Source organism: Camelus dromedarius, chromosome 12, assembly GCF_036321535.1.
Source record: "Camelus dromedarius isolate mCamDro1 chromosome 12, mCamDro1.pat, whole genome shotgun sequence".
In the NCBI taxonomy this organism is placed as follows: domain Eukaryota; kingdom Metazoa; phylum Chordata; class Mammalia; order Artiodactyla; family Camelidae; genus Camelus; species Camelus dromedarius.
In genome coordinates, this window is record NC_087447.1 from 43,448,104 (window position 1) to 43,464,198 (window position 16,095).

Sequence of the window (16,095 nt, forward strand, 5' to 3'; positions counted from 1 at the left end):
CCTAATTTTCTCCTGAATCAAGAAGTACTGCTTCTGTCTCCCTTTAACCCTCGAAGCCTTTTCCTGTGCTCTTTGGTACTCGCAGTTACCAACAGAATCTCACGTCCTCAATATCTCTTTTGAACACTCCATTCTCTTCACTGTCCTTTTCAATAGATACTTGGCCCCCCCGAAGGTATTCTTTTTCTCTGCAACCTTCTCAGGGGTCGAATGTCTTTTCTCTTACCCTTCATACTCCTGGGCCTGCTAGTGGATAGTATTCCTTCTCCCCTTTGCCACTTGTAGGCGTTCTATCTCCCCAGTGTCATGTCGCCTCATCCTCGGAAAGGTTTTGGCTCTGGCTTTCTCTCTTTCTCTCTTACGGTATTCTTGCCTCAAGTCCTGATGGTTTTAATACCTCCGCAAAGAAAATCCTTCTAACGTCATGGCCTCTTAGTTTCTTGCTTTCTCCTCCAGAGATCTTGTTTTTCTCCCTACCCTACCCAGACATTCTCATTGTCAGAGTTTACACGTAATAGGCATCGTCATTTGCCGATAACTGTAACTTTTAATCTCACTTTAAACTGTTTGCATCCCAAACTGTAACCATCACCACCTCCTGTCTTTCTAGCTCATTCTCCCTGGTACAATCATTAACATGAATCTTCAGTCCCCTGGGGGCCCGCTGCCCTTTTGTTGGATTTGCCCATCTCATGTACCTACTTCAGCTTTGCTCAGCTCACATATAATGGTTATTTTACTCTCTTCCTTGCATCTACACTCAAATACTATGCCTAGCCCCTTAGTTGCTCTGCAAAAAGAAAATCCTCGTTAAATATAATTTATCATCTACCAAGGACCCATAACGGTTCAGCTGAAAACAAGGGCACATCAGTTCCCTGGGACCGGGCACTGAAGGAGACCCTTTATCCTTGTAGTGACATTTCTGTAGCCATTTCTGCATTAGAATTACTAGATTTGCAAAGCAACTTTTTAAGGTAAAGGTATTATTTATATATTAACATAAGTAAAAAAACTTTTTGATCATATAAATGAATCAAATATACTTTCTGATATTCTATATTCTTCTTTAGAAATTACAGAAAATGTTTGTGTTATATAAATACAACTCCAGGTATGACCTTTCATTTCAGCTCACTTATCAGAAGGCGATTTAATGTAAACTTAGTTATCTAACTTCTTTAGATGTCAGTTTCTAACTTTGTAAAATCAGAGAGATGGAGTGGCCTTTGGAAGCTGGGTATCCTGTGACTCTATGAGAAAGCTCTCATGCTTTTCTTGCTTTTTCATGATTTTTCTCAAACAAATTTATATGGGGGAAGAGCTTTCCAGAAGCTGACCTAAAGGTGTGATTTTTCTCAGACAGGAACTATTCAAATGGGGCTGGATGCCTGTGGGAATTAGGAGGCTGGAAGCTTTTGCTAGCAGCCCAGCCTCAGGTTCTGCAAAGCCTCAGACATCTGTAAAGCCTTTCAGGAGTAACCTGGTCAGTGTGTCTGGTTCCCTTTCCCCAGGTTGGCTCACTATCATGAATCAGATAGCTTGATCCTAAGATGCGGCGTCTCCTTTTCCAAACCTCAGTCTCTCCAGGTGGACTTGTTCATGATTTGAGCACCTTCTGCATTCCGTCTCTGTCCAAACTTCCTGGTTATTTGTTGTGCTTTCCTCCAATGGTGATACCTGTAGGTGGGGACCACAGCCTGTGGATGAGCTACTGACCTCCTCCTGGTCCTCTGGATTAGCATGCAGCTAATCTGTTTGAGATCTGCTTTAAATTCAAGACTCATTATGACTGCATCCTCTTTCATACAAGCAATGACGCCTCAGATGTCATGTTGAACAGTTGTTCTTTTCCATGAGCCCTGGCATGACATTTCTGCTCTCTTTGATCATATTTGGTTTAGAAGGTACAGTTACTGGGTCCCTGGTACCATCTAGTGGCCATCTCTAGGATGTGCTCATGTGAAACTATTTCTCGTGGACCACGTAAACTACATAATGCGAATTGAGTTGAATGTGTTAATTTAAAAAAAAGATTTTTCTGAGTATTCCTGGCCTTGTATCAATGAGCATTTATATTTTCAAGTCCCACACAAGGTATTGTGTATGAAAACATTTCCCGCAAATATTTACATGAGTGTGTATGTTGTGATGTTTGTTATATAGCTATTGTAAAAAATAAGTATGTAGACTACGGTATTTTCTTCCATTCTGATATCCACTTGTTTTTCTTTCAGTGCGCACCATTCTCCATATAGATGGGGACTGGAAACTACACAACTGTGACAGAGTTCATTATTTTGGGGTTAACAGAAGGTACTACAGTTTGTGCCATTTTATTTATCATGTTTCTAGGAATCTATGTTGTCACCTTAATGGGCAATATCAGCATAATCATGTTAATCAGAAGCAGCCCCCAGCTTCACACCCCAATGTACCTTTTCCTCTGCCATTTGGCCTTTGTGGACATTGGGTACTCCTCATCAGTCACACCTGTCATGCTCATGGGCTTCCTAGGGGAGGGCACCTCTATCCATGTTGCTGGTTGTGTCACCCAACTCTGTTCCGTGGTCACATTTGGGACAGCCGAGTGCTTCCTGCTGGCTGCCATGGCCTATGACCGCTATGTGGCCATCTGCTTGCCCCTGCTGTACTCCACCCATGTGTCCCCTAGAGTCTGTATCCTCTTAGTGGGGATGTCCTACCTAGGTGGATGTGTGAACGCTTGGACATTTACTGGCTGTTTATTAAGTCTGTCCTTCTGTGGACTGAATAAAGTAAATCACTTTTTCTGTGATTATTCACCACTTTTGGAGCTTTCTTGTTCTCATGATTTTACTTCTGAAATCATTCCAGCCATCTTTTCTGGCTCCATCATTGTAGTCACTGTATTTATCATTGGTCTCTCTTACGTCTACATCATTTCCTCAGTCCTGAAGATGCGCTCCACGGAGGGGCGCCACAAAGCCTTCTCCACCTGCACGTCCCACCTCACAGCGGTCACTCTGTTCTTTGGCACCATCACATTCATTTATGTGATGCCCAAGTCCAGCTACTCAACTGAACAAAACAAAGTGGTATCTTTGTTTTACACAGTGGTGATCCCCATGTTGAACCCCCTCATCTACAGTCTGAGGAACAAGGATGTTAAAGAGGCCATGAGAAAATTAATGGCTAGAACACATTGGTGGTCCTAAAGTAATCTGATTTTTAAGAATAAACACTATTGTAATAAAGGCTTCTCCTGAAGACGAATAAATAATGTACTAAGTAAATTTCAGTGTGTTTTCATAGTATGCTAGGCCCACAAATTTTATCGCATTAGTCTCAAGAAAATTTTCAGGGTGAAAAAATAAACATGCACTACTAAGGTAGGAGCATTTAGCCAAAAAAAAAAAAAAGCTTTATTTTTACTTCACCCACCATTTCTGACATCTATAAGTACAAATATTTTCTTTTTTTTACTAATAGACTTTATTTTTTTTTAGAGCAGTTTCAGGTTCACAGCAGAGATGAGCAGAATATACAGAGAGTTTGCACATAGCCCTCCCTACCCACACATATATATTCCGCTACCCTCAACATCTCTCATCAGTGTGGCATATTTGGTACAATCGATGAACCAACATGGGCACATTATCATCAACCAAATTGCATAGTTTACCTTAGGGTTCACTCTTGATGTTGTACATTCTATGGACTTTGACAAATGCATAATGACATGTAGCCACCACTATGGTATCTATACAGAATAATTTCGTTGCCCTAAAGATCTCTTGTGTTCCATCTATTAAATACAAATATTTTCAGATCAGTTCTGTGCTCTTTGAATGCAGTCTTTGAAAATAACTGCTGGAAGCATCAGAAACTCCTTGAATGGGAAATAAAGAATAGCATTGCCACCCGTGATCTTGTCACCTGAAAGAGATGGTGCCCATGATGTACAGATAATCTAAGGGCTGAAATCAGTGATGCTGGTGGCTCTAACGCTTCTGCTGCTTTGTGATTGGAAGCTGAGCAACAGAGTTCCTCACACAATGCCTCTGCAGGTGAGCCTCATCAAGCCAACCCAGAGGCTATCTGAAAGCTCCATTTAGCCTAGCTTTTCCCTTTCAGGGATCTATTCCACTAAATACGTACAACAGTTTCCACTAGAAAGACTCTGGGGGCCAACTGGCATGACCTGGCTCCTTTCTAGATGAAGGTGTTCTTGAAGGTGTTTCAATCCTGTCAAATGTGTGCTGCCTACTTGTGTAATGTATGTTAAACCACTTCTTTCCCCCCTAGTCCTATTACCTCTGATACTGACATTCTCAGATTCCTTGCACATAATTTCACTGGAACTTCTGTAATAGCCCTGAAAATGCTCTCTTTAAACCAGATGGTATCACTTATGAAATTTAAAATTATTTGTATTCTTACAGACCTCTTTGTGTTTCTTCTCCCAGTTTGTTTTTTTTTTTCTTTCCTATGTGGATATTTTGTAATAAAAAAGGGATAATATTTTTAGGAACCTTGTTTTTCCTTTAATAAAAAAATATAAACACTAGATTAATCTTAATACAAATTGTATCATGCGATCTTTCTATTTAGTCATCAGCAATGATTCTACTACCCACAACATTAAGTCCAGGGTAAGATTAGCTTCATGGCAGTGTGAGATGTGTCTCCTTTTTGTCCCCATTTTCAAACAACAAATTAGGTAGCCATACATGAGCAAAAGTGCCTCAGGGGGACTTGTGGGATCCAAAACCATACTCCAAGGGATCCAGGAGGAGTTTTGCCCACCTGTGTGTCTGGTAATAGGCAGAAAGACCTCAGTATGGGCCTCAAAACCAGCAAGAGCCAGTGAACCTGCGCCAGTCCCTCTTGGCCATGGTGGAGAGTGCTGACTTGGGCAGAAACCTATGAATAAGAGAGACTTTGCAGAAATCCAGCCTTTTAGAGGGGGCGATTCCAGCATGCTGTTGGAACATAATAATAAAAATACAAATAAAAACAAAAACATGAATTTGGATGCAGTGAAGACTGTAACTTTGCCAGTGCCAATCTTTCCCCAAGGCAACACAGTCATCATGATCTGAAGGCAGATCTTCTGGGTCATCAGGACGGGATAGTGCAGTGGTTGGGAATGGCAGCATAACGGTCATAGGACATGGTAGCCAGGATGAAGCAGTTGTTGCCTCCCAAGGCAAAAAAGGAAAAAAAAGTCTGTGTGGCACATTCAGGAAGAGAAATGGTCCTACTCTCTGACAGCAAGTCCACCAATATGTGTGAGATAATTACCATAGAGATACAGATTTCTGGAAAGGACAGACCACAGAGCAAATAGTGCTTGGGGTTGTGAAGGTTATAACTGAGACTGATGGCTACCACTATGGACAATTAATAACATAGAGAATAGAAAAAAATAGGGAAAGTGATTGAAAACAAAAGCTAGTTCTTTGAAAAGATCAACAAAACTGATAGATCTATAACTAGATTGACCAAGAAGAGAAGAGAGAAGAATGGCAAAATTATGGAGAGAGTAAAAAGATCAGTGGTTGTCAGAGGTTGTAGAGGTCGGATTGGGGATGAATAGGAATATCACAGGAGATTTTTAGGACATTAAAAATACTCTTTATGACAGTGTAATGATGGCTACATGTCATCATACATTTGTCCAAACCCATAGAATGTACAACATCTAGTGTGAATCTTAAGGTAAACTATGGACTTTGGGTGACTATGATATGACATTGTAGGTTCATTTTTGGTAACAAATGTACCACTCTTGTGGGAGATGTTGATAACGTTGGAGGCTATTCACGTGTAGGGCCTTAGGGGATATGGGAAATCTCTGTACCTTCCTTCCAATTTGCAGGGAACCTAAACTTGCTCTAAGGAAGTAAAGTCTTTTTAAAAAAAGAGAGAGGAAGAGAGAGAGAGACAAGATTCAAATAGCTAGAATTGGAAATGAAAGAGATGACATTACTATCATCTTACTGAAATAAAAAGATTAGAACGCAGTACTGTGAAAAATAGTATGCCAATCCATCAAATAACTTAGATGAAATTGACAAATTCTTAGAAGCTATCAAAACTGACTTTTGAAAATGGAGGTACTGGAGACTGAACCCAGGACCTCATGCATACTAAGCACGTGCTCTACCACTGAGCTATTCCCATCCCCAGGAGCTTTTTGATCGCTGATTCAATTTTGTTACTAGCAATTGTTCTTTTCAGATTTTATGTTTCTTCCTGATTCACTCTTGGAAGATTGTATGTTTCTAGCAATTTTTCATTTCTTCTAGGTTGTCCACTTTGGGTGTATAACTGTAGTATTCTGTCACGATTTTGTTTCTGTAACATTGGTTGTAACTCCTCCTTTTTCATTTTCAGTTTTATCTATTTGGGCCCTCTTTTTTTAATGAGTCTGGCTAAAGTTTTATCAATTTAGTTCATCTTTTCAGAGAACCAACTCTTAGTTTCATTGATACTTTTCTAATTTTTTTGGTCCCTATTTATTTAGTTCCAATCTGATATTTATTGTTTCCTTCCTTCTCCCTGCTTTGAGCTTTGTTTCTTCTGCTTTTTCTGATTTCTCTAGGCAGAAGGTTAGGTTGTTTATTTGAGATTTTTCTCTTTTCCCGAGGTATGCCTGTATCACTATAAACTTCCTTATTAGAACTGTATTTGCTGTGTCCCACAGATTTTGGAAAGTTGTGTTTCTGTTTTCAGTCACTGCAAGGTATTTTTCGATATGCTTTTTGATTTCTTCATTGGCCCATTGGTTTTTCAGTAGCATGTTGTTTAGCCTCCATTTGTTTGTGGTTTTTTTGCAGTTGTGTTAGTTGATTTCTAATCTCATAATGTTGTGGTTGGAAAAGATGCTTGTCATGATTTCAATCTTCTAAAATTTATGAAGACTTGTTTTGTAGACTAGCATGGGATCTATCCTGGAGAAAGTTCCACGTGCATTTGAAAAGAATGCTCTTTTTGGTTGGACTGTTCTGTAGGAAAATCTATTAAGCTTAGTCCTTAAGTTGATATAGTAAACTGAGAACCAATATTTAGCTCTGAGACAATTTATTATATTATAGCTCCAATAATTACCAAATGCAAGTGCACCAACAACTAGATAAAAACAGCAGAAAACCCTTAATCACTTGAGAACTGACAGAACCCTTAAAGATGAGTTATATTTGTGTGAGGTGAACTGCTCAATAGTCACTTGAGAATGCTATAATGACCCTTGGTGTTTTTGAATTCACATTTGGATCTCTAGAATCTTCAGAGATTTATCCTCAAAGGCAAACAATAACAAGACAGCATGGCTGTTATATTACAACAATGACTTTGAACTTATTACTGTAAGACGAATGAATTCTCATTTCAAGAGGTAAGATTTTTGGCTTTTGTGTTCATCAGTTGTACTGATTTTCAATAACCATTTGAAAACAACTTTTTTCTAAAGTTATACCTGTACTCACAAGCCAAAGTGGAGAAACAGGGCAGACGCTATCCAGCAGTCAGCTAGCAAGTAACTTTAGCTGAATTAACCTAACTTTCTATAGCCTACCTAGTATATAAAGAGCCATACTTCAAGTTACCTGGATTCCTCATTTTTCCACTCATAAGACCAGAAATTCACATGTTTTTAAATGATATTTAAACTTGGTACTCAGCCAATAAGTGTTATAAAATTCACTAGCCTTAAGATGCTTTGGAGACGTAATGTTTGTAAATATCTTGGAAAGACTTCCTTTGTGTATCATTCGGAAAGCTTAAGCTTACAGGAAACCAGAGATTTGGGGAAAAGTTGAGAATGTAAAGCCAGAAAACTTGGAGATAAATTTCAACCTGGCAACTTGCTGGGTGAACCTGGGTAACTTCTTAACTTTTTAAGCTGGAACTTTATTCAGCTGTATATTATGTAGAAACTAATATCATTTTGTGGTATAGTATACCAATTTGAAAACATTATTACGTTAGGAAATAGTCAGATTTGTTTGAATGAATGTAGTCTAATTATGTCTTGATATTAAACATATAACATTTTGCACAGTAATTAGATTGATATTTCAAACTAATTGAGAAAACAATGACAAATTATAAATGTTAAATAAATGTAATAAGTTTACAATAGCTGATTTTATTCATAACCTTATTTTGAAATTCCTTTCTGTTTCTTTTTATCCTTTTAAGAAAATTGTATTTCTCTTTTTAAAAACACGGTCTTGTTTTACTGATAGAAATTGTAAACTTTGTGATGAATGAGGCACCTCTTTTATACATTATCTGTCAGAAAGTAGAAAGATAATTTGTTATCCATCCATTTCCAAGAGATTTGATTTCATCATAGTATAATCTAATTTCATTTATAGCACAGTTACTAAAGGAATGGACTGCATTCAAACTACCTGAGATTCACATCTTGATTCTACCATTTTCTATGCCAAAGTCAGTTTCATCATCTATAAATGAGATAAAAATACTTAATACTATTTCATATAAATTAAAATACAACTGTATACATACAATTCTTAATTCAAGGCCTGTCATTAAGTAAATATTCAATGTTAGCTATTAGTCAGTCTCCATTACATAATCTTTTATTTATACCTTTAAAGTTTTTGTTATACTGACCATTCTAATTATTCTCATAAACTTTGTTTTTAATCTTTAGCTTCAATGACTCTTTAAGTACATTTGATACACATATAATATAAATAGAAAAAAGATATAAATTATTTGAAGCAGGTTTTCCAGTATTACTGCTGAAATAATTTTTTAAAATATAGAATACTTATTATATATATGAATGAAATTTTCTACTCTAAAATATATACAAATATATATAAAGTATAAAAAATTAGTCCAAACCTAGCTCCAATATTTGTTTATAATATCTTCTATGTGTATTAACAAAAAAGAAACAATCGAATTTAAAATTTCTTTAATGTAATGTCTTGTCACAGGTTAACTTTAGAGGAGCTACATTATTTCATGGATTCCCTGGGAGATGGGAACCACACTGCAGTGACAGAGTTCATTTTACTGGGCTTAACAAATGACTCAGTCCTTCGAATCATCCTCTACATGATCATCCTATGTATCTACCTGGTGACCATATCTGGCAATCTCAGCACAATCATTCTTATCAGAATCTCTTCTCAGCTCCACCATCCTATGTACTTTTTCCTGAGCCACTTGGCCTTTGCTGACATGGGCTATTCATCTTCTGTCACACCCAATATGCTCGTAAACTTCCTGGTGGAGACAAATACCATCTCCTATCATGGATGTGCCATTCAGCTTGGTTCCGTCGTTTTCTTTGGGTCAACTGAGTTCTTCCTTCTGGCTGCCATGGCATATGACCGCTTCATGGCAATCTGCAACCCACTGCTTTATTCCACCAAAATGTCCACACAAGTCTGTGTTCAGTTACTTGCAGCGTCTTATGTAGGTGGCTTTCTCAATGCTTGCTCTTTTACTATTTGCTTCTATTCTTTACTCTTCTGTGGACCAAATCGAGTCAATCATTTTTTCTGTGATTTTGCTCCTTTGGTTGAGCTCTCCTGTTCTGACATCAGTGTCCCTGCAGTTGTCCCCTCATTTACATCTGGCTTCGTCACTGTGGTCACACTGTTTGTCATAGCCATCTCCTACATCTACATCCTCATAACCGTCCTGAAGATGCGCTCCACCAAGGGGTACCACAAAGCCTTCTCCACCTGCATGTCCCACCTCACAGTGGTCACTCTATTTTATGGGACCATCACATTCATTTACATGATGCCCAAGTCCAGCTTCTCCACTGACCAGAACAAGGCAGTGTCTGTGTTGTACATGGTGGTGATCCCCATGTTGAATCCCCTGATTTACAGTCTGAGGAACAGTGAGATGAAGGGGGCCCTGAAGAGAGCACTTTGTTAAAAACTTCTAACGTCTCACTCTGTGCATCCATTCTCCGAGTTATTTGATCTTTACAATCATTACTCTGAACTCTTTCTTGGGTAGATTGCTTATCTCTACCTCAGTTAGTTCTTCTGGAGTTTTATCTTGTCCCTTCGTCTGAAACACATTCCTCTGCTGCCTCATTTTGTCTGAGTTGCTATTTATATTTTTATGTATGTGGTAGTAAGTTAGTTTTGTTTCTTGACCTTGGAGCAGTGGCCCTCTGTAGGGGGCATCCTATGTGTCCCAGCAGTGTGCTCCCCTCTCATCACCCAAGCCATATGCTCTAGGGGTTCCCCCTAAGAGGGCCGCATGGGTCCTTCTGTTGTGATGGGCTATGTGGGTGGTCTGGTAGCTTTGGTCGGCCCCTAGCCTAGTTGGTTGTGTGGATGCTACTGGCTGCAGTTTAGAGGGGGCTGGTTAGTAGTGAAATCCTAGGGAACCCTGGGGCTAGTGCTGGTTCACTGGTGGGTGGAGTCAGAGTCCCAAAGATTGTGGGTCTGCTGCCCACTCACTGGCTGGTGAAACCACATCCTTAGTGCCAGAAAAATGGTAGGCAGGGCTGGTTCCTGGCAGAGCTGCAGGGCCCAGGGATCCCAGACCTCGCTGCAGATCATTGGTGGCGGTCCAGTCCTTGACACCGCTGAGTATGGAGTCTAGGGTGTCCCGAAGGTTGCACTGGCCTGCTAGTGGGCAGGGCCAGGGCCCAGCTGGTCCCAGCATAGGGTCCGGCTTGCTGTTGGTGGGCTCAGTCCCGCGAGATTTCTGCTTCTAGTGTCGACACCGGGGTGGGTGAGGCGGGTCTAGAGGCTTGTGCAGGCTTCCTGGAGGGAAGAGCCGGTGCCTGCCCACTGGTGAGTGGAGCCGGGTCTTGGCCCTCTGGTGGGCAGGGCCGTGTGTAGGCAGAGGCCTTGGAGGGTGGGCTCTGAAAGCCTGTAGGCTGCCTGTCTGGGTGCGGTGGGGCTGAGTGCTGAGTTGGGCGCTTGGCCTGCGGCGTCTCAGCGCCGCACCTGGGGGCTGCGGGGCGGGGCCGGGAAGGTTTTCAAAATGGCGCCGCCAAGCCGGACGCCAGCACCGGCGTCCTCGCAGTACGGGTAGCTCCCGGGGATGCTGCCGCCAGTGTCCCGGCCCCAGGGTGAGCCTCGGCTGAAGCCCCCGCCTCTCCGGGAGTCTCTCCAAGACCGGCAGGTAGGTCTGGCCCAGGCTCCTATCAAATTACTGCTTTTGCCCTCCAGCCCGGTTTGCGCGTGGGATTTAGTGTGCGCCCATTAACAGTGAAGTCTGTTTCTCTGGGTCTTGTGGGGCTCCTGCAGTTAAGTCCCGCTGGCCTTCAAAGCCAAATGCTCTGGGGGTTCCCCTTCCCAGTGCCGGACCCCCGAGTTGGGGAGCCTGACACGGGGCTCAGAACTCACACCTGTGGGAAAACGTCTGCAAGATAATTATTCTCCAGGTTGTGCGTCACCCACCTGGGGGGATGGGGTTTGCTTATATCTCGAGTTCACCCTTGGTACCCGGCTTGTTGTGGTTCCTTCTTTTCTGGTATGTTCCAGTCTTTTTAATCTATGGTTGTTGTGCAGTTAGTTGTGACTTTGGTGTGCTCGTGAGAGTAAGTGATCTCTGGGTTTTTCTACTCCACCATCTTGGCTGTGCTCCCTAATTTTGCAATGACCTTTGAAATCGGCTCTTGTTTTTCTGAGAAGACTACTTGCCTTTTCCTTTGTGCTTGATCTAGTTTCACTTGCTTACTGAGGGCCACATGCAGAGGCCTCGTACCTGGCCCTTCAGACCAGAGTTCCTGGTGCGAAATGGCTGCGCCAACACCTCTGCGTGATGGTGAAGAGAGGGCTTGCTAGAAAAATAATTTATTAATTAATTTGTAATTTTTCTCGGTATTTGATATAATGATATACCATAAAATAATAAAAGGACGAAGAGTGTCTGTGGTCAAAATATATTGATCTATATGTCATCAGCCAATGTGGAGCCTCTTAGTAAAGGTAGGGGGTAGATTGTCTGATATCAAACAGTAAATCAGAGACCTATAGTGAGTTACCATTAAATAATGAAATTTAATTTTTGATTAGTAACACAAATTGGTTAACATGAAAAAATAATCTGCAGAAAAAAGTTTATTTGTCTTTTCATAAGTTGTACTCTGCTGTAAGTTAAAGTTATTGTACCTCCAAATCTTTAAGACTGTGTCCATTTCAACAGCAGCTTTTCCTGGAATGAGTATGATAGTTATAGTTGTGATTGAGTACGTTCTAGGGGGAAATGACCAAGTGGAGCCGGATAGTAAAATGACTGGAGACGTTCCTCTTGCATGGTTATCTGTGGGCGATGGGCTTTTTGGAACCATAAATGCTGTGTTCCTAATCTGGTCCAGCCTACTTATGAGAGACTTCTAAAAGGAACAGAATGAGGTGCCCCTGACCAAACCAACTATGAATTCTTCTGTCAGGTCAAAACAGCTGACTTCTCTGTGAAAACAAGCAGGATTCCTGAACTCCTAGGGACTGAGTAAACAAGCTCTTTAAGTGATTTGTTCATGGTCAGACGCACATCCTGTTAAGGAAGCTTGAGGGAGCCAGACTGTGTTTCCCTGTGAAGTTTAATTTACCTCTATATACTGATGACTACATGACTACTGTGTTTATTTCTCTTTCCTTGTCCTCTAAGTAGTACTTCCAACAAAAATATTTTTGTCTGTTGAATCTCAAGCACAAATTGTCTAAAACTAAAGTAATTATCTCCTTCCACCCCTAACTTGCTCCCCTCCAATATTCCATATCCCAATAAGGGGCACCATCATTCAATCAGCATACTGATTAGAAACCTGAGGGTAATTTATTTTTCTCCCTCCACATGACTGCATCAGTGTCAGTCTTCTACATTCTGAGTCCAAGATTTTTGTCCCATGTCTCTTCATTTTCATTGTCAGCACTTTTATTTCCAGTACCACCTTATCCATTTATTTTTCAAAAGTACTCCTGTAATAGCTAATTTTATGTGTAGGCTTGGCTATTTACACATTTATTTTACAGTTGTACTCTGGTAATAGCTATTTTTATATGTCAGCTTGGCTAGGCTACAGTGACCAGTTGTTTGGTCAAACATCAGTCTAGACATTGCTGGGAAGGTATTTTTAAGATGTGATGAACATTTAAATCATTAGACTTTGAATAAAGCAGATTACTGTCCGTAATGTGGGTGGCCCTCGTCCAAACAAGTTGAAAGGCTTAAGAGAAAAAAACTTAAGCCTCCTGAAAAAGAGGAATTCTGTCCCCAGGCTTCCTTTGGATTCAAGACTGTGACATCAGTTCTTACTGGAATTTCCAATCTCATGGACTGACCTGTGGGTTTTGGAGTTGCCAGCTCCCATAATTGTGTGAGCCAGTTCCCTTAAAAGAACAGCAAAAACAACAAGATCATAGTGGTTCTGTGTCTCTGGAGAATCCTAGCTGATACAACTCTAACCAGCTTTCCCCTCCTCTCGTGCTGTCATCTTAAAACTCATTCCCCATATACCAACTATGGCATAAATCTAAATAGATTAGTTCCTTTGTTAATATCCCCCAAAGACCTTGAATAAAGGACAAAATTCTTAATATGGCTTATAAAATCCTGAACGTGGCTCCTGTTTTATTTCTGTCTCTCAGCACTCTTCCCTCATTTTCCAAACTCCCAAACTCTAGGTATCCTGATCTTCTTTTAAAATCTTCAGTATATGCATATTCTTTGCTACCTCAGGACCCTCTTACAGGCAGGACCTCTACCTGAATGCTTTTTCCCATCACTTGGATAATACCTACTTATGCTATAGGTACCAACCTAAACCTTGTTTCCCGAAGTCTTTGAATCCTTCTTGAGTCTCCAGACCAAATTAAGTACACCTGTTATCCCCTGTAGACTGCTGCATATTTTTTTTTCAGAATGCTCAGTGCACTCGCAGCTACAGATTCAGTATTTAGTTTCTCCAAATGCTGGAAGCTTCATATATGTACCTTGAATGTCTTTCTTTCTCTTTGTGTCTGATTTTTACACTGTTCCTGGAACACAGGGCACATAAATGTATATTTGAAATGTATGAATGAGAAATTAACAAGTGGATGAATGAAGTTTTTGGTCTAGCATGAACCACTGACTTGGCTGCCTGTGAATCTGCTGCATGTCAACATGATTCAGGTGATTGAATGTTTGTGTCAGATCCTGCTACACCTGTGACAGACTTTTACACAAACCCATGCTCTCCACAATTACACCTCTGCCTTGACACTGTTTAACTCAGATTGGCAACTAGAATCTTAGCCTAGTTTAGTGAAAGCTATGTAATCACCCTTTGCTGAATAATGTCTCGCTTATGTCTTTGCATATTTGGAGAGCTAGCAGATGTAGAAGTCAAATGTTAGTAAGAGTAGAAGGAGCAGTAGAAGAGTGTTTGCAATAGGAGCTAGCAATGTGGGATTGTCTACACCTTCCAGCTACTGTTTACAGTGATTCACAAGTAGTGACCCAGTCAATCTGCAGAATAATCCTAAAAGGTTTTATTTTTATTCATATTTTATAGAAGATGTAACTGAAGCATGTAAAGGTTAAGCAAAAGCTCAAGGTCACAAATATCCTCTTAGTACTCTGACTTCTTTTAAGGTATATACCCTTTGTGGAGGGGGTGGAATGAGGGGACCTTTGGGATACTTCACTAGAGGATTTTCATTTGTCTGTGACATATTTCATTCTAGCCACCCCTTTCTGTTTTTTTTTTTTTAATGTATTTTTATTGACGTACAATCCGTTTACAATGCTGTGTCAGTTTCTGGTGTACAGCACAATACTTCAGTCACATAGGAACATACATACATTCATTCTTGTATTCTTCTTCACCATAGGTTATAAGATTTTGAATATGGTCCCCTGTGCTATACATTATAAACTTGTTTATCTATTTTATGTATATTAGTTTGTATCTGCAAATTTTGAACTTGCAGTTTATCCCTCCCCCACACCAGGTAACCATCAGTTTGTTTTCTATGTCTGTGAGTCTGTTTCTGTTTTGTAAATAAGTTCATTCTAGCCAACCCCTTCTGTCCAAAGTAAATATGCAGACATCTACACCTGGATATGTCAGGCAAACCAGTATTAGACCAACTTTCTATGAAAATAAGAAGCTGGAAAAATATTGTTAAATGTTTGAAGGCATAGACTTCTGGTTTCATTGAAGATGAAGTTGCTCTACTCCCCTCAGGCCCTCCCTATTATTATTAAAAACACCCCTAGATATAACAACAAACAAACGTAAGAAAGTTCTAAAAAGGACAGAGAAGAAGGCAGACTCGAGGGACACTGGACCTGAGGAAATCACATAGTAGTGAGTCCTTGCATTTTCTTATTGCTTCCCCATATCCTGGATGGGATGCTGCACAAGCCTTCAACTCAGAACCACCAAGAGACACAGACCAAAAGAAGTCTGTTCCTCCTAGCCAAAACACTGGGAAAAGGGTGGCCTTCACGGAACAGAAAACCTTTGGCAGTATCATTCCTACTCCAGACAAACACTAATGGAAAAACCATACCTGTCTCCCACCCCAGGACTCATTTGGGCCAGGCAGGGAGCGATTCTTTACCACACCCACCCTTTGATTCCCCTGCCAGGGTATTGTCAGTGGGAAGGGGAAACAGGGCAGTGGGGGAGCTGAACTTCCATCTCACTCATCTGCAAGGAGGCAGTGGGAGACTCAGCACTCCATTTTTGCCAATAGTGTTAGTAGGGCTCAGCAGGAAGCTGAACATACACATCCACCTTGTAGTTGCAGTGACAGGGGGATGTCCTCTTAAAAAAGACTGAGACTGATCCAGAGTCTCATAGTATAATATTGCAAATGTCTCTGATGCAGTAAAAATCACCATCATACCAAGAACCGGAAAGATCACACTTTAATGAGAAAAGGCAGAATATGCCCACACCAAGATGAAAAGGACATTGAAATTATCTGACAAGAATTTTAAGGCAGCTATCAAACAAATGCTTCAATAAGCAATCATTAATATTTTTGACACAAATTTTAAAAAAATTTTAAAGAAACATAATTATGAAAAACAACCAAGGGGAATTTCCAGATTTGAAAAATACTATCAGTGAAGTTAAAAATCTGGCTGGAT

The 16,095-nt window shown here is 40.4% G+C and overlaps 2 protein-coding genes and 1 long non-coding RNA gene across 3 annotated transcripts in view; all 3 read left to right on the forward strand.

Annotated features, from left to right (window-relative positions):
• The first annotated feature begins 2,258 nt into the window (after window positions 1–2,258).
• LOC105093975 (olfactory receptor 5P80) lies at window positions 2,259–3,197 on the forward strand. Its single transcript, XM_010985914.2, has one exon. The coding sequence runs from the start codon at window positions 2,259–2,261 to the stop codon at window positions 3,195–3,197; it is 939 nt and encodes a 312-aa protein (XP_010984216.1).
• A 5,791-nt stretch (window positions 3,198–8,988) lies between these two features.
• LOC105094010 (olfactory receptor 5P6) lies at window positions 8,989–9,918 on the forward strand. The gene has a single exon (XM_010985961.2). It carries the CDS (start codon window positions 8,989–8,991, stop codon window positions 9,916–9,918), a length of 930 nt encoding a protein of 309 aa, XP_010984263.2.
• Window positions 9,919–11,013: 1,095 nt separating this feature from the next.
• Window positions 11,014–16,095, forward strand: part of LOC135322588 (uncharacterized) — an 88,074-nt gene continuing 82,992 nt past the window's right edge. The window contains exon 1 of the long non-coding RNA XR_010383242.1: window positions 11,014–11,127. This is a non-coding gene — a long non-coding RNA (uncharacterized LOC135322588). The remainder of the gene's footprint in view (window positions 11,128–16,095) is intronic.

Coding starts and splice junctions, on each gene's coding strand:
- LOC105093975 (XM_010985914.2), top strand. CDS start 2,259: ATGGGGACTGGAAACTACACAACTGTGACAGAGTTCATTATTTTGGGG.
- LOC105094010 (XM_010985961.2), top strand. CDS start 8,989: ATGGATTCCCTGGGAGATGGGAACCACACTGCAGTGACAGAGTTCATT.